General features: G+C 41.2%; 1 protein-coding gene across 1 annotated transcript in view; it reads right to left on the reverse strand.

Annotated features, from left to right (window-relative positions):
• Nucleotides 1-26,704, reverse strand: part of KIF13B (kinesin family member 13B) — a 119,332-nt gene that overhangs the window by 69,408 nt on the left and 23,220 nt on the right. Inside the window, exons 2-7 of the mRNA XM_035895412.1 lie at nt 7,855-7,870; nt 5,734-5,794; nt 3,866-3,958; nt 3,034-3,214; nt 2,541-2,628; nt 1,036-1,170 (exon numbers count right to left, since the gene is read on the reverse strand). Of these exons, the coding sequence (XP_035751305.1) occupies nt 1,036-1,170; nt 2,541-2,628; nt 3,034-3,214; nt 3,866-3,958; nt 5,734-5,764 (528 nt within the window). The 5' untranslated portion in view covers nt 5,765-5,794; nt 7,855-7,870. The remainder of the gene's footprint in view (nt 1-1,035; nt 1,171-2,540; nt 2,629-3,033; nt 3,215-3,865; nt 3,959-5,733; nt 5,795-7,854; nt 7,871-26,704) is intronic.

Raw genomic sequence — 26,704 nt, forward strand, 5'->3', positions numbered from 1 at the left:
CAAAAACAGAATGACAAACTATGGCTAATCAAGGAGCTCAGCACAGTATGACTGCTGATTTGAAGTGCAAAGGGGAAAAAAAAACCCCAACAAATAAAGAACAAGGAAGACTGTTTGGATAAGAAGATTGGTGGAGACTGAGAAATGAGGAGAAAAAAATCCAAATGCTCATTATGCTTTACATTGTATTCAATATTTACGCACGTACATGCCTTAGATTTGCTCCGTGGACACTCAAAATTTCTCCAAGGCTTTGAAGACATTAAAGAATTGCCCAAGCAAAGAATCTATCAACAAATTTTAAGGAGTTTTGGTATAGGAGATCTATTTCAATTTTAATTTATCACCATTTTCTGTGAGGCATTAAATAATATTAACATAAATGTATTTCACATCCCCCTCCAAGGAATATTTACATATAAGGAAATGCAAAGAAAAATACTTTCACATTTAAACGTCTCTTAGATATTTAATATATATGCATAAAATATTAATATCATACAATGCCAAGTTTTTTACATGAGTGTTTCTGTTTATGAAGTTGATCATTTATACATATTTGCATGAAAAAAAAACCTTGAAGGAGATTACCAGATGTATACTCAGGTGTTGTTCTATTTTTCACCTACATATTATATCTTTAGTTTCTGCCTCGAGTCTGTACTACACACCACTGCTTAAAAAAAAAGTGTTTCTTTAGTTTAGATCCTAGGATTAGAAGATCCCTCCAGCACCCTCCAGCAGGTCTGCTGCAGCTTGGGGCCTGCATTTTTGCTTTCCATTTCAAAAAACACATTTCCACCTACAAACCTATTAAAATTTATTTCCTTGCATTGGGGCACAAGCACACAAGCATTACAAGGACTTAGCTAGATAAAGCCATAGCTACCCCGATCCAGTGCTAGCAGTGCACAAGGGCAGGTTGACCTCCTTGAGGTCCCTTCCAACCAACATTTCTAAGAGTCTGTGAAATACATTAAAGCAAGAGAAACACATCCAAGCTTACATTTGGGCCTCGTAATTTGTTTTACTTACCCCTGATTGTACATCATAGAGTGTGTGGGTGAGGATAATCTTGAAGACTGCATGGGACCGGCTGCTCTCCTCATTCATGTTGGTCGCAGCCACTGTTCGAGATTTGTTGCCCTCGGACATCAAGGACTCGATGTCCTAGATACAATTTTCACAGCCGTAAGCATATCTGCATTAACATTCTTTTCAATTATCTACTGAAACGATCTCATTTTGGTAAAATACAGTAAGTGTTTTCCCATTAAGTTTCCCACTGTTTATTCATGAAGTGTGAGAAAAAAAAATATTGTGGTCTCCCATTTAAAGACTGAAATTACACAATGTTGTGACATGCATATTCATCCATTACCTCTACCTAGATATTAAATTATCAAGAAAAATAATGCACCTGGCTGCACACAGCAATACTCAAAAAGCAAAGAAAAATGAGGAAACAGCAATGCATGTTTGAATATGGTAACATTTTAGCGTCAGTTGTCAAACACACGTTCTTGAAATCTGTAATACTGACATTAGGCTCAAAGTTTTATAAAACAGAACCACACTGAATGGGTCATTATATTCTTCCTACATATAAGAGCTTGTGAAGTCCTCTGATATGTTGTGATACTTGAGAAATACACAGCTCCCCTGCTTAAGTGTTTTACAGCAATCCTGTAAAATAGTTAAAAGTTTAGAGTCTTGGGCTTAACTTTTATTTAAGCATCTCAAGCTGGAGGATGTAAAAAAAAAAAAAAAAAAACAACCCCAAAAAACAAAAGAACACCACAGACCACTGACTGTATTACACAAAGCTGCTGGGCAAGACATAAAGGAAAAGCAGGGAATGTGTCTTGTCTTAACAGAAACCACCAAAAAGAGGGAGACAAATACCTGGAGAGACTGCAATAGGAAGGACTGCACCATTTTCATGTTTTGCTTAAGATGACAGCATTCCATCCCGTATTTACTCATCTCTCCCACAGTACATTAGTGCTTCTTAAAAATTAGGGCATTTTGTGAATGTATATATGAACATTTACTACCCAGCAAGCAAGTTTCATAAAAGGTTCTCAAGTTTTTGCCTTGTGAACAACCATTACTTTATAATTCCAGTGTGCCTGTATGCTACCGGTAAGTGAAATTACTACGCAACAGCATGACAGCCAAAAAGTGACAAAACGTGATATTGAAAGCCCATCTCTGCTAAATCCTGGTTCTGTAATTAATCACGGAATGCTTTCTCCTGGATACAGTGCACACTCATCTTAAGTTTGGGAGGAAAGCTGTTTCATTAAATAGTTGAATTGCTTCCAGAATTATCAAATAGTACAGGATGAACATGCGTTTCTGCTCTTAATTCTGTTCTCCCCGGTGATCACAATAGAACAATCCTACAGCTCCCTTGCTCTAAAATCCACGTTACTGCCATGGCAATTAGGACTGGCTTAATAGTTTTGTCCTGCTTAAGGGACAGTACCCTAGTGTTTAGGATGTCAACACAAGCCCTTCATAAAATTGATCCTTACCTTGTAGCTAGCAACAGCTAGTTTGGACAAGCCATCTACATAAGGACCATAAACACTGTGTTCTCTAACTTTTAATGACTGACGGCTTCTGGTTGGAAAAAAAAAAAGTTATTTATAAGCACATGACTGACTTAAGACAACGTTTACAGAAAGTCAATTTCGCACTGACAGATCTCAGACATGATGGACTTACAAATGCCATAATAAAGCACAGAACAAAGACTATAATGCAAACAAAAAAGCCTTATGTCTCCAAGTAAAATGCTGACACATTTTTGTCACTTCGTAATAGCTAGCATTAGGGTGAGTTTATTCCACGCTTTTACTCTTACTACTTTATTTTGATTTAAAAATGAAAGGATACTGACATCAGGAAGAAGCGAAAGCCATCCTATGCAAATGCCTTAGATGGGATCCGTTAGGGCAAGCTGGTTATGGAAAGGAGGAATGTATGACAACCTATTACAGTGCTGCTGACACACAAATTACTTACCCTTTGGGGTCAAGAAGATCTCTGACTTTCTCGTTGTATATCTCCATGTAGGATACTTCCACTTTAAAACTCTGCTCTTCATTTTCCTCTTTTTGTGCTCTTTCAAAGAGTCCACTGCAAAGTCTAGGGATTAATCCAGGCTGGTCAGCAGTACCCATCATTGTGTATGACTTCCCAGATCCTGTGAGATTGAATCTATGATTAGTGTACACGCAACAAAGCTTCTTGCTGTATGGAACATGGAAAGGAAATCGAGAGAAGAGGTTTAAAAAAAAAAAATTGCATTTCAGTGAAAGAGATTTGTGCAGTTTTCTATTTTAAAGCAACCAAACCACCATTTAGCTAAAGACTACTTAATTAAAAGGAAAAGCAAAACAAGAAGTTTAGTTCAAAGTGACGAAGCAGGCTTTTTCAGGTAGGTACAGTCTTACTGTAGATGACAACCCACTAACACCCACATATATGCCACAATGAGAAAAATCAGGTGCACGAGCACACTCATTTTTGCATATTACATTTAAAATTAAGGTTACTCCAACTACAGATGTAGAAAATATGAGTGATGCACTGAACTCAAGGACGATCACGATCATTCCAAAGATTATAATCCAAGGTGTGAGAAATAAGGGTAGCCAGCAGCAACAGACAAAATCCTATTTCTCATCCTGTCCACCTCCTATCTAATGTTACAAAAGAGAAAAACATTTCTTATCTACATTACAAGGTACTTCTCCTGAAACAATGTCACAACAGCCGTGAAAAGAGTCTCCAGTCGGAACATAACATCTTTTGCATCAACACTATTTTTTGCTTACGTCCGGAAGAGACTTACCAGTTTGCCCATAGGCAAAGATGCAAGCATTATAGCCTTCAAAGGCATTCTGAAGAATATTCTCTCCAAGGCACTTGAAAACAACATCTTGACCTAAGAAATAAAACACACAAGCTAACACTGTAACAAAGCAACAGATTCCTTGATTTGGATCCTTCAATAATTATCTAAAAACAGATAGTGTTTTCTTGCTGTTGTTGCCCAAATAACATATTCAGCATCCAGTATTTGCTCCCTCTACAAGAGGGGGACCCTCAACCAGCAGATGTGCTCCAGATTTATACTACTGTAAAAACCAGAAACTGTGATTACCCTGCATATACCTGTACATGCTTAGAACATCATCCTATCGATGTTCATACTCAGAAGTTTTATCAGCAGAAAATCTACTACCAGCTGCAGAATTTCGTCCACCGGTGAATGACACCACGTCAAAATATACTCAACCCATACATTTTAAAAACTGCCATCTGATTTTAATCGAGACCAATTAGTAGACCACTAGATAATCTGACTGTATATGTACAAGGTATTAAATAATACCATAAGGAGATTTCTACAGAGAAAGAATCACCACTGTGTGGGAGATGATCTAGTACAAGACATGCATTAGCAAAAATACAGGGTATATCACTTCTTCCATAACTGAACTCAATTTTGGCTCCTTTTCCAAGTGGAGGAAGAAATGTTTAATATATTTGGTTATTATCTATTTAAACAAGCCTCTGTTTTCAGAATTTCTTTTACAAGCAGAGGAAGTAAAAGTCTGAACAAGACATGGCAGAACTTTATGGACTGAAAAGTGCTCCCAAATACGTTACCATTCCTGAAAGCTCTTCCTTTCTCTCACTGACTGAAGGCTCTATCTTTACATCCAAGTCCACCCAGAATTTTATGCATGCAAAATTCCCCATCAAAATTACTGATAGCTGTGCCTAGCTAAGCGCAGGAGAATGGTTTTGGAACACACACTTCCAATGTATAACAGGCCCCAATATAAGTGACACAGGTGCCTCCCTTGGTTTGAGAAACAATTTATCCTCCTATATAATGACTAGATGACCCCTAGGGGTCCCTTCCAACCCAAAACATTCTATGATTCTATGACAATTTGTATGGCTGAAAGTGTCACGTTTTTCTCAACTCCTCACTAAATTACTATTCATAAGTTATTTGTTAGAGAAATTAAAACCTAGAAGCATCTGTGTGTCTCATTTTTCTTGCCATTTTTTGTAAAACTATTGTAAACAAGCTTAACTGATTCCCAATTTTAAGAGATAACAAGTATGAAAGGAATAGATCACAAGAGTGGGAAGTCCAAATACATTCCATATTTTACCACAACTATTTGCCAAAATGTGTCATAATAATACACAGAAAACTTTTAATTAAATACATTACAAGCTCTCACCAGACCATATGAATTCACAAACCCCTATATTAAATTAAGCTTTTTTTATACTCCATTGCTAAGTTCTAATACCATGCCAAACTCCCATCAGCACTGTGAAATGTGAAATTACATATAGCAATGTTCCTCAAATCCTGAAAAGAAATGGATTTGAGGCTTTTAAAAGGATGGACCTGGAATAGTATTTTAAACAAAGATGTAACTATGAGTAACCCGTTATTGTGATGGATTTCTCAATTTCCTACACTGCAAACAGGCAGCAATGCCTATTGCTGTTATCATCTTCAGAAAAGAGAAACAGGAATGATTGAAGATTTTCCTTTTTCTTTTGACAACAAGCAGTCGTATAGGGGAAGGCACTTCATGCCATATGGTCTGGGCCCTGTAGCAAATACCGTATTTTAATTGGGTTGTTCGCACTTCGAGACAACAAGCACAAAGCTACAGTAAATATTACCTGCATATTTTTCTTTGACAGATTCATCCATAGACCAAAAGCAGTGATCGTAAGCAAACACCTGTAGGAAAGTAACCAGGAGGAAACCTTAAAAAAATGGTTGCCAAATCAAACACATTATCCAAATTTTGACAGCACTGTATTATGCTGGCTAACATCACGCTTCTCGGGGCCATTCTGAACATAATACACATTCCCACCAAATTACTTATTTTGTGAGTTTGAAGCCTAAACAAACACCACATCTTTCTATATGCAAACCTGTTCCTTGCTTTCATTTCTTCCTTGGTTTTATTTCCTACTTTCTGCTGCGGGAATCCTCTTCCACGCTCTCCATGTGGCAACCAAGTGGACATCAAGGAGCTCTCCTTATCTTCCTTTAAGCCCATCCTTGCCATTCCATTTTCACAAGACTTTCTATTTTGCAAACTGACAGATGTCCCCTGGCTCTTTCTGCCTACCATCTCCCGGTGTCTCTTGTCTGCATAGGCTGAAAACATGCCGTAGGGCAGGAACCTCTTTCCACAGAAGAGGAGTATGTATTTACATACTGCTGACAAACAGAAGCAGTCGTCACTGAAGTGTAGTACTTGTAAACAACAAATATAGAGCAAATGAGTTTTCTATTTAGAAAGATTATAGTGCTACTCATGATAGAAGTTTGGATTTTGTGGTAAATCCATTTACAGATCCACAGGCACCTTTGATCATGAAAGCTGACCTCCAGTAAGACAGCGCGTATTTTGGGACTTCAGGCTGCAAAAAGAGGCATTTGCAAAACCACTGCCCTGGATACGTATTTGTAAGAAAAAAAAAAATAAATTCAGAGTAATATCTGACCTACATTCACACAGGCAAAATTTACTCTGTAGGATATAAGAAAAGGGAAGTACAATGTGTTGCTCTTTGGCTGTTTACTTCTCCCCTAAGCTTAACGCAGACTGCTCTTTCCCCTTCAGATGTTCTGGATTGCTAACGGAGGTAATCTTTGCATCACCAGATCAGGTTGGCAGAGCAAGCGCACCGTGTCAGCATCCTGCATCCACCTTCTGAACCCTCGTTCCGTTCTTTCTGAAAAATTCTTTTCATCTGCTAACACATTTTCATGTTCCATTTTAGTGAAGTCTCTTGTCTACATGCTAAAGGCACTAACGACGAACTAGCATCTGCACAGGTAATCAAGCTCAACATTTCTTAACTAGTAAAGACTGTAGGAACAAAATATGTTGCATCATATCTGTATTAATAACGAGAAAACCCTACAAAGAAATAGTGAGTCTGTAGTGAATTACCTCAATTATAGCATTTCCTAATAGATCATATCATGGAATCTGAAAAATCATTTAAGGAGCAATAAAACAAATCTTCCTCAAGTATTTATACTAACCAAAATAATTAGAGAAATTATGCAAGAATCAAAAAACCATATTACCAACTCATCCAAACTTACTACCTATGTTTACAAAAATACTTAGTATAGCAAAATCCTTGACATTTATCTTCAAAAACACACTGCTTTTTTTCTTTTTCCTTTACTACATTAATGCTCCAGCATCAAAAGATAAAAGTGGTTATTTTACATCCTCTAATTGAGGAAACAACAGGCTGCTTATTTAAAATTATGAAGGTTTTTTTGGTTCTTTGAATTTATTATAAAATTAAGTATATTATTATACCATCCCACGCCTTCAGAGCATTTAATAAAACATCGTTGGCTCCATGACCACATCAATGAAGCTGAATCCTGATATGGTAGGACAGAGATTGATATCTGCATACCAAATAGAGAGTCACGGGATCGTAAGCCGTAACAACAAAATGAGTTTGCTTTAACACAAATACCAGAAAATGCCTTTAAAAGCCCACAAATAACAAGTAGTCTTCCATTCACAGCCTGTAATGCTGAGTATGTATGTTCTCATTTGTTCCTGTGACTCATTTTTTGGCACAGGCTGTACAGAGCTCTTCTGCAGCAAGGAGATGCTTCGAGTTTCTTATTCAACAGCTGATCAACTACAGAGCTGGTTTTCGAAATGCTTTTAATATTTGGATAACCCAAGACTGAATAAGTGATACGACAAGTTTTCACACCCTGATTTAACATGCAGTAAAAGCCCTTACCTTTGGTTGGGTCCTACTGTTCCCCGAAGCATCAGGAGCAGCAAGGATTTGATATAGGGTTGGGGTAAGAAAAAGAAAGACAAAAAGAAAAAAACCTGTTAGTTGTAGCGATTTTAGCTTAAATACTTTATTACTAATACCTCACCACTGGAACGGTGTATTTAAAAAGTTCATTTCTCTCCTCAGATCTCCCCTTGCTTACAGATCCCTGGTCATTTTATAAACCAGTGTTTATCTCTTTTCAAGGGCAAGATCTGAGATGTTGCTCTGTTGATTTTCAATTCAAAGCCACTGCTTTTCCTCAGCCTGCCTCTCTTCCTCATTCTCTCCTTGTTTGTTTTTTTTTCTTGTGACACCTCTCCCTCTCAAGTTTTGTGGGTGTCACTGTCTCTTAAAAACAAAGTACCCAAGCAACGTAAAACTTTCCAAAACCGCTTGAACAGGAACTTCTGAAGAGTTATTCAAGAGGAAATTTCAGAGTCCAACCCTTGGACATGTCCAGCTCAGTTCTCTCATGGTTGCTGGGACAGCAGAGCAAACATTTGTTTCCCTAAAAGAATGAGTTGAGCAGAGAATAACAATTCCTTTAATGTGTTATGTGCATAATTTAATAGTTTGTTTGGGGGTTTTTTTGAGGGTGGGGAGTATGTTTGGGTTTGGGGTTTTGGTTTTGGTTTTTTTTTAAAACAAGTACAAAATTACTGGAGTGACCTTTAAAACAACAGCACCGCATCAGTCAATACCCTGACAGCAGGTTGCAGTCTTCCCACGTACAGAAGACTGGAGGAATGCAGCAAACACACAACAATGAAGAACAGATATTCTCCTTGTCCTGGACCTTCAAAAAGAGATTAGTAAGCTTTCGACATAAGGACTAAGCAAAATCTTGTGACAAGCATCACTGATTTCTTTTGAACAGAGCAGGAGAAAGACATGGGAGCCATATGAGCTTACTCTCAGAGTTCTTATTGCTCATACGGGTTGAGAAGCGAGTTTAAAAATAGTAATTTCTCAGCATTGTCTCTCAAAAACAATTATTTATTGAGCAAGTCCATCATCTCCTTTTACACAGGCTTGGACCCAATATGCATATCTCTGACAACACAGGACCGACAGTGACTTTGGAGAGCAGTCGGCATGGCCTGCTATACAGGGTGATATTTAAGTCAAGGTCACCCCGTGACAGCCATGTCGCAGGGTCACTCAAGTAAGCAATAACAACACGACCGCTTTTCCCCCTGCCATCCGGCGGAGTTTGAAGAAAAGCTCTCCCAAGGTCCTTGGCAGCACGCTTGGTGCAGACTCTTGACTGCTGCTCCTGGGTGGGTGGTAGATTGAGGGAATTTCTATGATTCTATTTTACGTTGGACATTAGGAAACATTTTTTCAATGAAAGGGTTGTCAAGCATTGGAAGGGGCTGCCCAGGGAAGGGGTCGAGTCCCCAGCCTTGGGGGGATTTAACAGCCGGGCAGACGAGGTGCTTAGGGCCAGGGTTTGGGGGTGGGATGGCAGGGGTAGGGGAACGGTTGGGCTGGGGGAGCTTAAAGGGCTTTGCCAACCTCAATGATTCTATGAATCTCCTTCACCAGGGCTTTGATCCAGATGCAGAAGACATGAGGGAGCCCATCAGGATTACTCCGAGAGACAGGCAAGAGCCTTTTGTTGGCTTTCTGTGCTCTGAAATGCTGCCGGAGCATTTTGCTGAAGGCACTGGAAACTGCTAAGGGGCTTTTGGGGGTGCTCCTGCTTACAAGCCAGGCTGATTCCTAATCATTCTTCTTGTAAAATAAAGAGAATAGCAAGCCTGGATTCTGAGTTTGAGCTTACCACTCAAGAGATGCGACGCTGCTCTTAATTCAGCAAGCTGTTCTGCTCGTATTCCCCAGCCCAGTTCCAAGGCAGGACTATAGTGAGACAATGCAGTTGATTTTCCAGCCCCCAATACAGGACGTATGATTTAGTATTTGGATTAAAGCAGCAATAAGGATATAATCTCAGAAGTCCTATCACATACACAATTTTAAGAGGATGGATTATGCTAGGCTATGGAAATCGCCAAGCTTAGCTCAGGCTAAAGGTCTCAAATTAAGTACCTCATTTTCTGAAGAGCTGCACAAACACACAAAACCATGTCTCACAGCCTCACTTAATGCAAACATGAGCAAACGGAAGCTTTACATCTAAGAAAGCCAGCGTACAGCATTTAGGATATAGCACAGCTCTCCAGAGCTGTAGCTTGCTCTGTGTAATTTGGACCAAGGGAATAAATCAGACAAATGTTTCCCTAAGGAAAGCGTTAAGGGTGCAAACTGTCTTACGCAGCATTGTGCTGGGCGCATACGAATCCTTTAATGCTGCAGCTGCACGCTGCGATAGCTGGGCCCAGAAACCCATGAAAAGATTCTCAGCCCAATTTGAAATCCTGTGGGGAACTAATAGAAAGGGGGAAACAGCACCCACAGCAGCCTGCTTGGCTACAAGCACCCACTGGAGGTGCTGGGTGTTTCAAGAAGGCTCCATGCCCAAGTACGGTGCATTGCTACCATCCATCCCAGAGGTGATGAGAAGGTAAATGCCAAGCGACAGCATCACCTACAGAGCAGGGAAGTATCTCCTACAACAAAACATGGATGACAGCAACATACACAAAGAACATTTCCCACAGTTAAGGCTGGCATTTGCAAAAAAACCCCAGAGGATCCTAATATTGACAACTTGAAATCGCAATGAATAGCAAAGAATCACAAGTAGTTCTTAAGCAGACAAGATCATGTAGGGTTGTGTCGCCTTCAAACTGCTCAACACCAAAACCCATGCCCAAATCAGCGTCTCCAAGGGAGTGAACAGGAGCACAGAGCAAAACGATCGTTGCAGGACTCTTAAAGCACCCGTCCCGCAGCCATCCAGCAGTTCCCCAAGGACGCTGCCATTCCAGAGGTGCAGGCAGGACTTGCTGTCATTCCTTGGCTGACAGCCAGTAATTCACATCCATCTCAAATGCAGCAGAAAACATCCAGGACAGGAAGGGAAAAACTTATCTTTCAGCTACTGAAGGATGTCACTAAGATGTTTTCAGCTGCATATTTTCACTTGAATCCAGACTGACAGGACTTTCCTCTGCCAACTCCCCTCTTTTCTCTTTTTTCAACTCAATGTCAAACAGAAGTAGGGGGGAATCTAATGTATCTAGGGTTTCTATAAAGAAAAAAGGTGAAAGAACACTCTAAAACAAATGCCTACAATTATTGCTGTTTTATTTTTTGCAGACAAGTGAAGTCATATGCTGTTTCAAGAGCGAATAAAAACGTGCAGCCCTGGGTAATCATTTCTTTTTAAGCTAGCTCTTACACGGTATAAGCTTCTTGACCAAGACACGTTTGCTTCCATATAAAAATGCTAGTGGTTTCACAGATCTTATGCACAATTTAAACACCGGAGCAATTCCCAGCTGAGACCATCAGTATATGACCAACACCTGATTGCTTCTGTTTTTTTTTTAAAAAAGAGTAGAATTTCCAATAATTAAATGATGTATTCACGCACAGTAAGTTACCTCGTTCAGCCATAGCTGTTAGTGCTATTTGAGTCATATCTCAGAGCAGTTTTTACTCTGGCTTTCCAGGTTCAAAAGCAGGGGGAAGGTAGAGTGACCTGAAGCATATTTGAGATTTTGCAGATCACGTGGGGAAAACACCACAGCAGATGAGCAGAGGTGAAACGTTATTGGGAAGAGGCATGGACAGCTCAGACCTTATCTATTCTCTTTAGCTGACCCAAGAGCTCCGAGATAGCAGCCAGCTGGCAAATGAGCACATGCCCTAAATCAGTCACAGCACATCCTGCTGCTTGCCTAAATCAGAAACGGGCAGATGGGGCAAATGGGAGGAGAAAGGTGGGAGGCGGCGAGTCAGAAAGCAGGGGAAAGCGGTAGAGAGGCTCTAGGACATGATCTGACATGCCAGGCGACTGCTTTTCCTCTCCGTTTCATTTTTGAAAAAGAACATTTCTTAGGCCAGCAGCAACCGCAACAACATCCAAACTACAAATTTGGCTGATACCGCTCGGCGGCACAAGGCTATGCTGGATTTACAGAACTGAAACATAGCATTTGACCATTTTCAGAAGCTTCTGGAAAAGCAAAATGGAATAAGAATTTGCAGGTTAGAAAAAGAAAAGGGGAGAGGGAACAACTACAACAGTAGCTGTGAATTAGGGAAGTCCCAGCAAATCCCCAGAAGTTTTTACTGCTTTCCACTTTCCATCTCCCATAACCATTGCAAACCCAAGTGTATCAAATAAACTCTCAGAAGGAGCTAAAACTGCAACTAGAAGAACGTACTGATGGGGAAAAAACTACTTGGGGCTCAACAGCAGCAAGGTGTCAGTGTCTCCCAGCGATCGCTCTGTAAGACCACTCTTTATGCTCCCGGCTGAGTGAGCTCGCCTTAAATCGATTTGTATTCACATACATTTTATTAAAAGTAAAGCTGGCATCATGTGTTGCAGTAATTTGTCCTTCGGATGCAGGAACCACTCCGCTTTGTAGCAAGTTTATTCTTTCTGAAGTTTGCAGTATCAGGTAAACCGTTCATACCCCACATTCACAGACCCACACTCACAACCACGACTCCCACTCTATGCTTCCAAGCAAATCTGGATGAGAAATGCTACGGTGTAATGCTTCGCTCTTGCTCAGCGTACTTGGGAACATCAATATGACAGGACAAGCAGCCCCAGAGCTGCTCTTGGCATCGAGTCAAAGAAAAGAAATCGCAGCGCAGCACCTAATGGGCAAATGTTTGATGACCTCCCGAGGTCCCTTCCAACCTCAGCCATTCTGTGATTTTATCGATAATTTGTTGCAGATAAAAGCAGTACAATAACTATGCTGGGTTCTGACACAAATGCACAACTGCATCATATTCCAGCTATTCCCTGGAACCAAAGAAGCAGTGCTACACTGGGCAGAATTAATTGTCCTCACACATCTTCCCTTCCTTCCTTTCCCTGGCTAAGTATGCCCCAAATAGTACCTGTATGAAAAACCTTGACTTCTAATGCTCAGTTTCTTTTGCGGCTTCTGTACAGTGTTTTCCCTTGCCCCTTCTCACTCGCTCACTGCCACGAGCTTCCCCACTCAAACACAGCAGGGTAAGGATGCTTGGGAACACCTCAGAAAAATCAAATCTCACATTCACAGAACCTTAGCGCAGAGCAAATGTAGGCTCTGTTTGAAGAACGATGGGTTAAAAGGTAACAGCTTTCATGGACTGAAGGATTTTTCAAGAAAACTCACCCTTCAAACAAGATTTTTGGGTTTGACCCCTAGCTGTATCTTGGAGGGTAAATATTGGGCACAGACGGAGCTGAACACCAAAAGGACCCGTGCATCGCTCATGCTGTCTCGGCATTAGATACCTGCCTGTAACGGCAGGCAGGATTTAACAAACCACTACTCTGCAGTCTTTTACTTTGGAAAAACAGGGCTTATGGTTTTCAAGTTTACCACCATGAAGAAGTAAATATATCCTCCTCTGCACTACAGGAGCTTCCTAGTGTGGAGAAGCTGATGAGCAGCGTAGCTTACTTCTTACCGAAGAGCTCTAGCACCAGCAAGTCTCAAAGCAGCCAACTTCAGGCACACCAGGTAAGGACGTAGAAACAAAAAATATCAGGAAGATCTTGCACTTGTTTGAAGTTTGGGACCCCAGCTATCCTTCTGAAGCAGATCCTTTAATTGGTAGTATTATTTTTTTTTCTATACGAATAAAGGATTTAGAATAAGGTGTTTTGAAGAGCCAGCAGTTAGAAAAAGACACTGCGACGTTCAGAGTTCTACTGTTTAAATTTCAGCTGCAGAATTTCTTTCCTGGCATAAAAGGAAGCCAGCCAATAGTGAAATAAAATTTTGACAATATATTTAATTATTTTACTAGCACAGACATAATTGAAAGACATCAGTATGACAACTGATAAGAAATAGCAGAATTCATTGAGAAGTTGTTTCCTCTCTTTCCACATATCAGACAAAGACAACTTGCAACACATTTTGCTGCTGGTTAGGTATACAATGAGAGGAAATGTCAACTAAATCATGTTTGATCACTTCAGGCTTCTTTATCCTACATTACTTAGAAATCCATTTCCCCAGAATATTTCAGAAGATAAAGTGCTTAAAGTTGTTAGGTTTAACAGTTTATAAATATTCTCTCCCCATTATTACACTTCGATCAAGCCATATCAAAATGCCGAGTCCTACTAGACTCCAATTTCTGGATGATATCCTCCAATTAATCCTATTCTTATGGAGTCTTAATTTTACCTCTGTAGCAATACTGAGCTCTTTAGGAGAAAACCACGCTGCCCTATTTGAGCAAAAGATTTTCTGTGAGCAGAAACAGCCTCTTTAAAACAAAAATCCCCAAATACATTAAAAAAAAAATAAATGTGAAAGAGCATACACAGTTCAAAGCCTAAACTTGTGTAGCTAAAAGGAACAAAAGTAATCACTGTTACTTGGAAAATTCCTCCAGTGCTCCAAGGCATTCCAGGCATAGTTGGCGGTTACTTAGTTTCTACTGACAAAACTAATTTTTGCCAGCTAACTCAAAAAAAAAAAAAAAAAAAAAAAAAAAAAAAAAAAGCTCCCCCAAAACAAGAACTCGGGCTGAGCAGCAGCTTTGTGGGCTTGGGGTGTTTTCTACTTGGAGCTAAATTTTCTGTATTGTTAGTACAATAATCTGTTTAGTCCCAACCACATTCGAGCAGTGCATCTATCCTATAAAGCTTCTGTTATGACAAGGGGATTACAACTTTATCCTTTTGTTTGTAAACACTTAGATGTTGGGATACTATTGTGCTCTAGAGAATGCCTGGTGAACAGCCAGTACCCAAACTTTCAATTACTATTGTGAATTTCAATATTTTTTAATAGATCCTGATGTAGCTACCATTTTATAACCACGGGAGGGAGGGAAAAAAAAAAAAAAAAATCCCTCTTATGATTTGGCAGCCTATTAACTCCGCCGATAGATGTCCAGATGGAAACATGACGGTCCTAGCCCCAGGATTTGGCAGAAACCCCGTTCTGCCTCTGGGACAACCACACAATTTGCTTTAGTCAAAGGCGATCTCCAGCCAGCCAAGGAGCTGTGCGATGAGCTCCCGAAGAGGCAGACAGTGCAGCACCCATGTGTGTCCATACATGCATATAGGTGTACGTGTACGATAAGCTCGTTCTACAGCATCAACTAACGCGGGCATCCATACGCACAGCGTTCTCATCCAGGCTAACAGTCACATTTAAGGCAGGGGCTAAAAAGCAAAGTTGCTGTTATACAGGATTATCATAGAATCACAGAATGTTTTGGGTTGGAAGGGACCCCTAGAGCCCACCCAGCCCAACCCCCCTGCAGGAGCAGGGACACCTTGAACCACAGCAGGTTGCTCACAGCCCCGGCCAACCTGGCCTGGAATGTTCCCAGGGATGGGGCCTCCACCCCCTCTCTGGGCAACCCCTGCCAGGGTTTCACCACCCTCACTGCAAAGAATTTCTTCCTTAGATCCGGTCTAAACCTGCCCTGCTTCAGTTTGAAGCCATCCCCCCTTGTCCTGTCCCAGCTGGCCCTGCTAAAAAGCTTGTCCCCACCTTTCCTCTGGGCCCCCTTTAAGTACTGAAAGGCTGCAATTAATCCTAGAATGACCTACTTTACACTATGCAAAACCCAGGGTTTACACTAAAAGTTTACGTTAAAATGCCCACACAAGCCATAGGCATATAGGATAAATCTAAAGTTAGAGGAGAGCTGTCCTGCAGGCTACCAAATCTTTGGAAAGCATTTTGAAGGAAAACCTCTACACCTGGTATAAGAGCTAGCGGTAGAATTGAGTAGAAAAACCTTCCTGATGTGGACAGAATTACATGTTGTAAAGCTATTTCAGTAACAGTGGTCTACAGAAGGGGGCAAACCGTCTGTATTTTCACAAGGCATCTTTTTCAGTGGCACAACGGAGTCTGCACAACCAGCGGTTGTATGAGGACAACTGTGTCACTAGAATGACTTCATCGTACTTATAATCAGGGGAAAAAACCCAAACCCTTGACAGTATCATTCTATGAAGAGTGAAACAAGCTCAACAGCTCACCTGACATCTTACGTGGAATCCTTCACGGTTATCACCAGAACCGCCCCAAATGTTGCAGCGCCGAAGAGCTGATTCAGTACTTCCCTTCTCCCGCAAAAACCAAACCAAAACAGCAAAACCCTTTTGGCTGCAATATTAGAATCTAATAGCTAGGTTTTTGCTTCTTACTAAACTATTGCCTGAAAACATACACGTGCAGAATTTTTCACGCAGAAGTGAAGCTTAGGGGGGTGGTGGTGTTTTCAGAAAGTGTTTTTCTTCCCAATTAGATGAGTTTCTGCCTGTCCCCTTCTCTTTCCCCAAGCCACAAGCTCCTTATTTCCAAGAGGACGCAAGGCTCCCAGTTCAAGGCTTTGTCCACACTGTTAGCCTCAGTTCCTGTCAATACACAGAATTAATCTGCAATTAATGCAGAAACAGTGTTATGAAGCTCCAGTTTCAGAACAGCTACCATTCTGAAATTATTATTTCTTTTTCAGTTTTTTTGTAAGCAAGTTGACAATTCGTTGTGCAACACAGAATGCAACTCATCTAACACAAGGGGAAGCTGCAGAGAAAGTACTGTGTTTAGGCCTCCTTAACTCTAGCTTCTTCATCATAAAATTATAAAATGCCCATTTTTCAAATGTATGGGTTTTCCTACATTTTTTCTCATGTGGCAGGTAGGATTGAGGAGAGCTCAAAAAGACAACCATGAACAATTGAAATTCTTTATCAGCAACTTTCTTCAACTCTTCGAGATTAAATACGAAGCACATTCACCAAACAATGACAAAATTATGTTAAACACAGAGACAATTTCCACCACAAATTTAATACAGGTTTTTTTTTTTTTCTTTTTGAGCCTTTCCAACCTCAAATAACCATGCCCTACTTCTACAGTCTTCTACCTAGACAAGTGGTTTCGACTTCAGTGTATGAGGTTGCGTGTGCATTTGTGGCAGAACTACCAGGGCAGAGGACCTGTTTTTCTGTGTCTGTTTTCAGTTAGCTACAGCAGTCTAGAGCAGTATTTTTGGAAGATTTGTCTCACCGTTCTCACTTCAATGTGATCTCAAGGCTTACTGCAATTCCTTGTTGCAAGATGTTTTTTCCTACAGACTCAGCAAAAGGGTAAAAGTTGGGAACAAGCCAAACCGATGCCAGTACCTCCTCCACCGACAGCAACTGCACGAGACAACCTCCCCCAGGCCCCCTCCCTGCTCCCTTCCCTTGTGCGGGATTTGAGAGCTGTCAACGCTCCCGCACTTCAGAAAGAAAAGCATGCTGACATCCACAGAAATGTCTATGGGGAGTCTGCCAGCAGCTAAGGGGAGAAAATAAAGGTGGGAAAAGGGGGTGTGGGGAGAGAGAAGTCCTTATGAGCACCTAGGAATGAGAACAAGATTTTTTAATGTATAAAAGGGTATTTTAAGAACTCTTTGGTTCCACCAAGCCCAGGATTTCCTCCTTTTGTAGGTCAGCCAGCTGTACTATCCAATTCATAACCTCATTAGAGCCTCTGCCTTAAACCAGTTTGAGTTTGTCTGTCTCCCTTGAAAGCACAAATACACCATCCAGAACCATTTTGGAAGAGTTGATGATTTTCCACACACTTGGTTATATTTACGCACACGTACCTATACACAAACATTTGCACCCAATATCATTTGACAAAAAAAGAATCTACTTCCGCACCTCTCTGCTTCAAACAAGGAAGAGAAATAAAGAACAGGCCATGATAAAGAGCAAGAGGCATTCACAGGAGTATGAAAGGTTCTGCTAAGCCATGGTGGCTCCAAGCCTCCAGAGCAGCCCACAAGCTCTTCACCCTCATATTAAGCGGGCAATCCTTGCAAGTTACAGAAATTACTGAAATAAGATTAATGTTTTCTATTTCTTTTAAATATGCACTAACTCTCCCTAAACATAATGTGTAGAAGAGGTGCCTCTCCTATGCTTAACTGTCTCTGAGTACTTGCTAATTCCCTATCTACTCCCCTTCCACTGAATTACTTAAGCCATGAAGAAGCTCTAGACTATAATACCCACTACCATATATTTTCTGCTGTAAAGACCACATCGCCAAAGAACTTACAGTCATTTATCTCATGACTGGCCATGCAGTTCATGTTAGATAATGACAAAGACTGCAACTGGGGAGACACCTTCCACCTTGGTGGTCTAACTAATAAGTCAAACTACCTCCTTCATTTTGTTTTCTGGCTCCATGAATTTGCCGTGTCTTCAAGTGAAGAGTACACCCTCCCCTCTTCAGAAAGGACGATGCCTATTTGAGGAGACACATGGACTCACTTCTCCCAACTTCTTTAGCAAGTCCACCAGCCACTAAGCAAGCAGGTAACTTTTGAAACAGCTAGAAAAGAGAACATTGCTGTGGCCACGTTTAGTAAATAAACCATAGAATCATAGAATCGTTTAGGTTGGAAAAGACCTTTAAGATCATCAAGTCCAACCATTCCCCTAACCCTGCCATCCCACCCCTAAACCATGTCCCCCTAAGCACCTCGTCTGCCTGGCTTTTACGTACCCCCAGGGATGGGGCCTCAACCCCTTCCCTGGGCAGCCCCTTCCAGCATTCAACAGCCCTTTCATTGAAAAAAATTTTTCCCAATATTCAACCTAAACCTGCCCTGGCACAACTTGAGGCCATTTCCCCTCATCCCATCACCAGTCCTAATGTTGTGCTTGGTATACACACAATGTATTTACAAAGTTGGGAACTTCATTGGTTACAGTGTCCAGTTGCTTTCTGAATCTCCGTGCAGTTTCAGCATCACTGGGTGTTCAGCTGTTGAAGAGGGCAATTCTGGGCACATGCACAATGCAAAAGTTCACACCTCAGAGTAGTTTCTGGTGCCTTCAGAACCGGCAGCTGCTAAATAAAGCATTATTTTCATGTGGCAAGTCAATTCACAGCCTGTTTTAGATCCACCTCCAAATTAGGAACTCAAACAGTATTTAAAACTATACACACACACAAACCCACAAATTATGTGGATCCAGTTGCGTATGGAGGGGAAAGATAAGAGCGGTAGGCAAGAAGGGTTGGTTATCAGCATAGAAGTTATTTGTCTTGCCTCCACGGTTCAATAACCCCCTCAATTTCCTTACTTCAGCACATACACGTTTCATGATCACAGAGATAAGCCAGAGGCTGTTGCACAATACCTAGGTACTCTCAGCTCAAACCTCCCATTGACGTCCAAGGAGCCTGGGAGGGGAAAGAAGAGCACAACTTATCTGAACCTCTCTGGTAAAAAAGGAATCCGCGAATGGCAGCTTGTCAAGACACTGGCATCTCAAAAAGAGCACTTCAAAAAAAATCTTGACATATATTAGAAGCCTCAAACATTCAGCTATAGTAAAATTAGCGTTTGATATCTCTCAAAAAAGAAAAATGTGTCATACTGTCTTTCACTCTTCCCAAGAACACAGACTATGTACCTTCCCACCCCTGATCAACTCTTTCCACACCGTCTATATTCTTCCAGCCCACTTCAGCAAACACGACTGATAAGGTGAAGATAAGAAAGCAGGCAGCAATCAATATCCGCTTTGACGTTTCCCATATGCTGAATGTCAACAGAACTTTGAAGCATTTTGGCATACACCGATACATTACTTTTTCTTCACAAAGATTTCAAGCCTTTTTCCCCAGCACTCTGTTTATGCAAACTCACTCAAACAGTTCAGCAGCTGCAAGATTACAGCTCCGCCACAGATGACGTTAAGAAGGGATTGCTTCCCTCACCGACCCACATCCCCACTACAGAAAGCCAGAGTTCCTTTCTGTTGTCATTTTTCCAAACTACAGCGAGCTCTCAGGACTGAAATCTTATTACTAGAGAACCTGGCATGAGGAAATAAATAAAATCTTTGTCCCAAAGAAACTAAGATTAGAAAGAACCATTAGGACAAGCAGCCTAGATCCCTCCATAGCCACTCTGACTACTGCTTTTCAGGGCAATATTTTTGCACCAAGCTGCTCTTCTGCCTGACCTAGAAAAGAAATCCTTACCCTCAGCGTACCACTCAAATCAGCTGTTCTTTTCCCAGCACGAGGATGGGAAATAAGCTATAATTGACCTGTATGCTGAGAAGCAAGGGGAAAATACAGCATATTATGAAAATTACAGGCAAGCCTTCACCACGACAGCTCGGCTCCCATGTATGCCCTACTAAGGGCTCCAGTCTGCTGAAAAAAATGTCATAGCGCTCTAGGCAGAATTAAATATGCGCTTAAACCTAGGATTTAATGAAAGCATATAGATCTGCACTGAGAACTTGTTCTAAAGACAAATAAAACCCCCCATCTTTGGAGTGAAAAGGAAAGACAGATCCCAGGCTCGTGGGCACACAATGCCTCCAGCAAAGCCAAGGTGCAGCTGAACGCACAGCTACAAGGTACAACCCTGAAGGTGCAGTAGTCCTTAGCTACAGGACTAAAACATTGCTTGTATATTCAGCATTTCCATTTCTCGCTGCAAAATATCAATTTCTTCAGTATTTGGGGGTAAAACCTCAACCACTTATTCCTAAATAAGCACTACTGATTCACTGTAGCATTCCTCTGTGCCCTTATATTTCCTAAATTCATCTTTTGTCGCCCGTATGATGAACTTGCACATCTGCTTTGTCTATTCTTCTCCCTCCCACCTCACCAAATCACTGTGGTCATTTTTAAGTGTAGGAAATGTTTTGTGAACTATTCTTGAGTCAACACACCACATAACTATTTCAAAGCACTGCAGTTCTTTCATGCCCATTGTGTTCCAAATGAAAGCTCTCATTTGGGGAATCAGATAATCCTAAAGTCTTTAATGGGGAAGGTCATTTTGAATAAGCTTTTATTCCCCACTTCTTGTTCCAATGATCTTTATTTATTCTTGTGTACAAAAAATTCTTTCATTAAACACTTGTACCAACACCCATCACCTCCAAAACCAAATCTGGCAGTTGCTTCAGGGCTTGTACATTACTTGTTGGTAATTTATTCATGCTGGAAAAAAAATAAGAATCAGTTAAGAGACATCAGCAGAGATGGTACCAAGAGGGGTACCAAGTGCAGAAGCTACTATGTAGATAGTTTAAAAGCACCCGGCCACAAATTAATTCAGATGTTAGCTAGCTGAAACAGGCATTGTAACTAGGTTTGGTAAAGCTATATGTATTTTTTGGCTGGGAAAACATTCTTCCAGAGACTAAGGCCTACAGCGCTCTAAGAAGCAATCAAGGATTAAGTTATCATTTCACAGCTCTGGCAAGGGAATTCAGATATTTAGCAAGGTGAAACACGCACCGTAGACCATCAGTTATCCCTTTCATCCAAATAAATTGTGTCAGACTAAATCCCGCCATGTACTTTCCTGCCAACCAGTCTCCTGGGCTCTGGCCTCTGGCCAATGACTCATTCACTCGTGCCAAGTCTCATGTTGTCCCACGGCGGGGCAAAGAAGTGTTTGCAAGGAGGATACAATTCCCACTCTACAGCAGACTGATGGGAAACTGTTCCTAGTACTCTTATTAGGCATCTAAAAAGCACAAACACAAGTCCTCCAACTTACCACCAACTTATATCACATACATTAAGCAATGCCCAAATAAAGGAGGCAGGGCTTTTAGACACGTGATGAGGAGTTGCACCCTGCAGGTTTTCAGCAGGCTTCACAAAATCTTTCAAAGGGAATTCAGGTAAATCCAGGAGCACTGGCAGCAAACCTTTCCCCGGCAGCTACGAAGCACCTACAGGCCAAGGTCAAAGGTGCTGCTGAACACGGAGCAGCTGCCAACCAGATTTCCTCCTTCCTCACTCTTATTGCTAATTACTTCTAAGAGCTCCCCACAAGCCACACCATCTATTCGCTTCCTGCACTGCTTTTAAACACAGAGCTGTTTATCTCCCCAGTGCGCCTTTTCTTTTGAAATCCCTTTCAACACCTCTCCCTCCACAAAAAACCAAAAAACCACACAACTTCCAAAGGAGCCTTAAGCCCTTTCGCAATACTGTTTCTGGAGCAAAACCTGTTTATATCTGTAGATATTAAAAAAAGCCCTTTTCATGACGTTTTACTACATGTGCGCTGTTACACATGTAGGTCAGGCCAATTAAAAGTTCATTGTATGTTCAAGTGTCATGTGCTGCAAGAATGCAGCTATCTGGCTATTTAAATACCTACCCCCTCACACAATATAAAGGACCTCAAAATAGGGAAAACAGCACACAAAACAGGGAACCACAGAGCTGGCTAACAAGAAATGCACTAGGGACTGCATGTGAACAAGTCTTCACATAGCCACCGTGAATAAATGGGTAATAACTGCAGGACAGATCCTATGTTAGTTGTGAATTGAAAACTCAGAACCTTTTTCTGGACTAAAGCATCTACGATGTCCATCCTGGATGATCACAACAGTTGTTTGGCTTTTTGGTGAATTTACCCATAATAAACTGGTTTTATAGAAAGTCCTAGTGAAGAGAGCAATCGATCACTCAGAAACTGGAAGTGTCGATCCGCTGGAGGGGAGGAGGGCTCTGCAGAGGGACCTGGCCAGGCTGGAGCCATGGGCCCAGGGCAATGGGGTGAGGGTCAACAAGGCCAAGTGCCAGGTCCTGCGCTTGGATTACAACAACCCCATGAAACGCTACAGGCATGGGGAAGAGTGGCCCCAAGAAAGACAGAGAGGGGCTGGAGCATGTCCAGAGAAAGGCAATGAAGCTGGGGAGGGGTCTGGAGCCCCAGGCTGCTGGGGAGCGGCTGGGGGAGCTGGGGGGGTTCAGCCTGGAGCAGAGGAGGCTGAGGGGAGCCCTCATCGCTCCCTACAACTGCCTGAGAGGAGGGGGGAGTAACAGCCGGGCAGAAGAGGTGCTTAGGGACAGGGTTTGGGGGTGGACAGGTACGGTTGGGCTCAGTGACCTTAAAAGTCTTTTCCGGCCAAACGAGTCTATGATAAACTGACACCTGTGTGCTGGTTCCCAACTGATACAAAATGCATACTCGCATTGCAGAAAATGCAGAAATAGCTCAGTTCTCATCACTGCCCATGTGCTATAGCCCTGTAAAATATTAATTTGTTAAAGAAATAAAAGTGAATTTGCTAGAAGAATTTGTTCGTGGAATAGCTTGTGGCCTGGTGGTACAGGGATGGTTTTCACCTTTGTAAAACTTACTGAGCAAGAGTTTCTGTAATGTGTCACCAGAAATTCTGCCATAAAGCACTGTAATTAAAGAGGGGAAAAAAACCCTGATAAGGCAGAAAAGCAATCACATTTCCTTGTCATAGTCTGAAGAAATTTCTTGCTCATACTTCTACATTCTTCACCTAAATATGCAACTTTAAAAACTAATTCTACCATCAGTAAAAGACCACAGTTATAAGCAAATTTTGTGTAATTTCTTTATGAAGCGAATGCAGATAAAGCCTATGTTCAACTTGGGTTCTGTTACACTTTGGGCACAATATGCTCTGCAAAAAGTTGAAACTCTGGAAGTGTAAAAACCTAAGACAAGATAAAAGTCAACTCCGACCTAAAATTTGAACTAATGTTTACCTCCTCACACTGCTCTTTTGTTCCACAGTAGCCACCAGCACCAGATACTTGCTGGCAGCTGGTTTCACTTAAACTTCTCTTTTCCTTTTCCAACGATCTATGTGGGAGACAAAGTGCGGTACGTGCCATGTGGAAAAGTGTTTAATATTTTGTGGTCTCGGTGATTATTTCCGTGATAGTATGATAGTTCACATACACAGTTAAGGAGCCATTCGTTTTCCTGAAAAAAAACACATAAAGGTGATACCAAATAAGCTTGACAGCTCCTGATGCCAGGTTTGCATTGCGAAGAAGCTATTTTAAGTCTGCAAGCGTAGGCTACGCAGCTAGTTGCTGGTATTCATAAACAGGAACGAGATGTAAGGCTTTCATGTGTACCAAAAGGAGCCAAATGACGGTTTCTGCCGAATTCTAACTTTGAACTTCCAGATTGCCGGCTGGTTGTCTCTTCCGACTGAAATGGCTTGCTTGGGGATGTAACTCGTTGCCTGCTTGACTGCGATTCATATGGGATAGCACATGCAAAAGCACTTTATATGACCCAGTCATGACTTAGCACTGTATACAGCAGTGTCCCTACAAACAATAATAAAAGCAGATGTTTCTACACATATCTCCAGAACTCCTTTTCACTATTTTAAACATACACATCACCAAAAGAAGCATTATTGTCGCTAATGCTAAACCAAATTTACAGATTACAAATGTGCTGAACAATACCTGCAGGTAATCCTAAATTACAAAAAGCAGTTATGAATATCTATGTTGAGAAACAGGAATACATTGGCATTTTAACAGATGAACAGGGCTGACTTACTCTCAAGCAGTTTGAAACAACTGTTCAACTGAACAACCAAAAAGCATCTGACCATTCTGAGAAGCTGAAAGCCAAATACTAAGTTTTCCATTAATTTTAGACTATACAACTAATGCTTAGCACATAATACTTCATATGGGATGACAAAACAAGAATCATTAATTGAATATACTCTTCTAAAAAAATGTCACGGCTGGATTCCCTGGTTACTGCATCACCCACTCAAATTCACAAAGCAGCTTCCCAGTCACACTGAAAAAAAACCCCAGCAATCTGGTTGGGAGGTTGGGAACTTAACATGGAATTTGAGCTGTTCTCCTTCCAGTTTGTATCATTACCATTTAAAATGTCGTGTAATAAGAAACAATCGGGTTGTAAGCAAAAAAGTGACTTCCCTCCCCAGTGAAGTGAGGGGCATGACATTCAAGCTTCAGTGCTACGTGGTACAAGCAGAGCAACTCGAATGGGCAGCAGCTGCAATTCTTTACAGTTAGACCACATGTATCAGTTAAACGCAACTGCCTTCGTTTCCATGTAGACATTTTCCTGACTGTAACTCCCCGAAACAGTGCAGATGTATCAACTCAGTTGCATGGTGCTTCCTCACAACATAAAAAACCTACACGCACACGTTGCTTAAGAAAACATTACCTTTCACGTCTAACATTTGTTTTGGTGGGGGTTAGGAGTGGGAACAGAAAAGAAGGCTCTCTGAAAAAATGTACTAGTAGTCCTGCCAAAAACACACTACAGTGTATTTGCAGATTAGCTGTTCCACACTTTGCCTACCGCTATGAACCATCACATATTCATAAAAGCAATAACTGGGGGGGATCCCAAAACAGTACCACTGATTAGTTTACGAAGAAGTTTGCTATAGAGACAAACTGAAAATCTGCAGCACAAGGGAAAAGACAGTCATGTAGTGAATGTTTCCTAACTGAACATGGCAGGGGCAAGAATCAACTGCCAAAATTATCTTTGAGAGTTACCACATTGCCTAGTTCATCTGGAGCACAGGGCTGAGATTAGGGAGACATGTGGACACCAGAGTAAAATCACTTTAAACAGCCCAGCATTTTACTTTCCTTCTTCAGGTTCCCTGCTCTTGCTGACAATTGCATCACGCAAGCCGTTGTGGCAAGGGTTAGAGCCATGGGGAGAAAGAAGTAAAGTTATTTAGTTGTTATACCATCTACAAAAGCTTTTTGATCTCTCCCTCACACACACACTTAATAGAACCACAACAATTTTCTAAAGGACCTGTGAGCCTCGAAGAAACAAATTTACATTTACAGACAATAGACTTTCTTTTGTCTGCAGACCCTGTAGTGACAGTGCATGACACCCATGCCCACCTTCCACAGTCAATCCTAAAAACACAGGGTAAAACCAAGTCCTTTGGACGTCTATCCTCCTCTTCTTGCCAACAGGAAATGCAAAAGAAAAAGTCATTAGTTTGCAGGCAGGTTGGGAGATTATTCAAGGCCAGCTGCTCTAGCACGAAGCCTGTGTTGCAAAAGAAACAATTTGTTAATGGCTGTTCTTCCCAAAACACTGCCCCAAAAGTGATGGGTAAAACAAGCCTCTTCCCTCAGCATTTTTTTTGCAAAGGGGAAAGACCTAGTAGCTTACTTTGATAAAACCCACTTAGCAGATGTGAAATTAATATCAGACTTTCAGACAAAAGCCTGTGGACATCATAAGAACTAAATATAACAGATGAAAAAGTCTGAGAAAAGAGAAGCAAAGGGAGATTCATATAAAGATCAGATCCCATGTTCTAGCTGAGTGAGTTCCTCAAAAATCAGGTTTCAGCATACTGGCCTCTTGTCCTCAGCTACTGCGATGAGTTCATTTTGAACACAGGCTTGATTTTAACATATGAGCCTAGTTTATCCAATTTTCATGTTATTCAACCAGTATTTTTTTCTTGGAAGCACCTTTAATTATGAGGATTTAACACAACACATTCTCAGCCACGTAAGCAAAGACAATTCTTTTTCTTTATAGAAAACAAGTCTTACGAAGGTCGTACATCTTTCCTGCACACGTTTAGCAAAGTGCATATAAAAGACAACAGCATTCACAAGCAGCAGTACCCTAAAAATTATCCATTTCTCTACTGCATGCAGTTTTCTGTGGTATTAGATGCATGTTCGCCATACCCAGCAGAATAAGAGATAATGTGTTTCTTCTACAAATGTTACAGGTTCAGAGAAATTCTGAAATTCAGAGATTGTCAACTTATTTGACAGCAGACCCATTGTATACAATGAAATTCAGAGATTGTCAACTTATTTGACAGCATTTAAAGAGAAATAAGCTCTGAAAA

This window comes from Egretta garzetta, unplaced genomic scaffold (assembly GCF_000687185.1).
Source record: "Egretta garzetta isolate BGI_Z169 unplaced genomic scaffold, ASM68718v1 scaffold325, whole genome shotgun sequence".
NCBI lineage: Eukaryota > Metazoa > Chordata > Aves > Pelecaniformes > Ardeidae > Egretta > Egretta garzetta.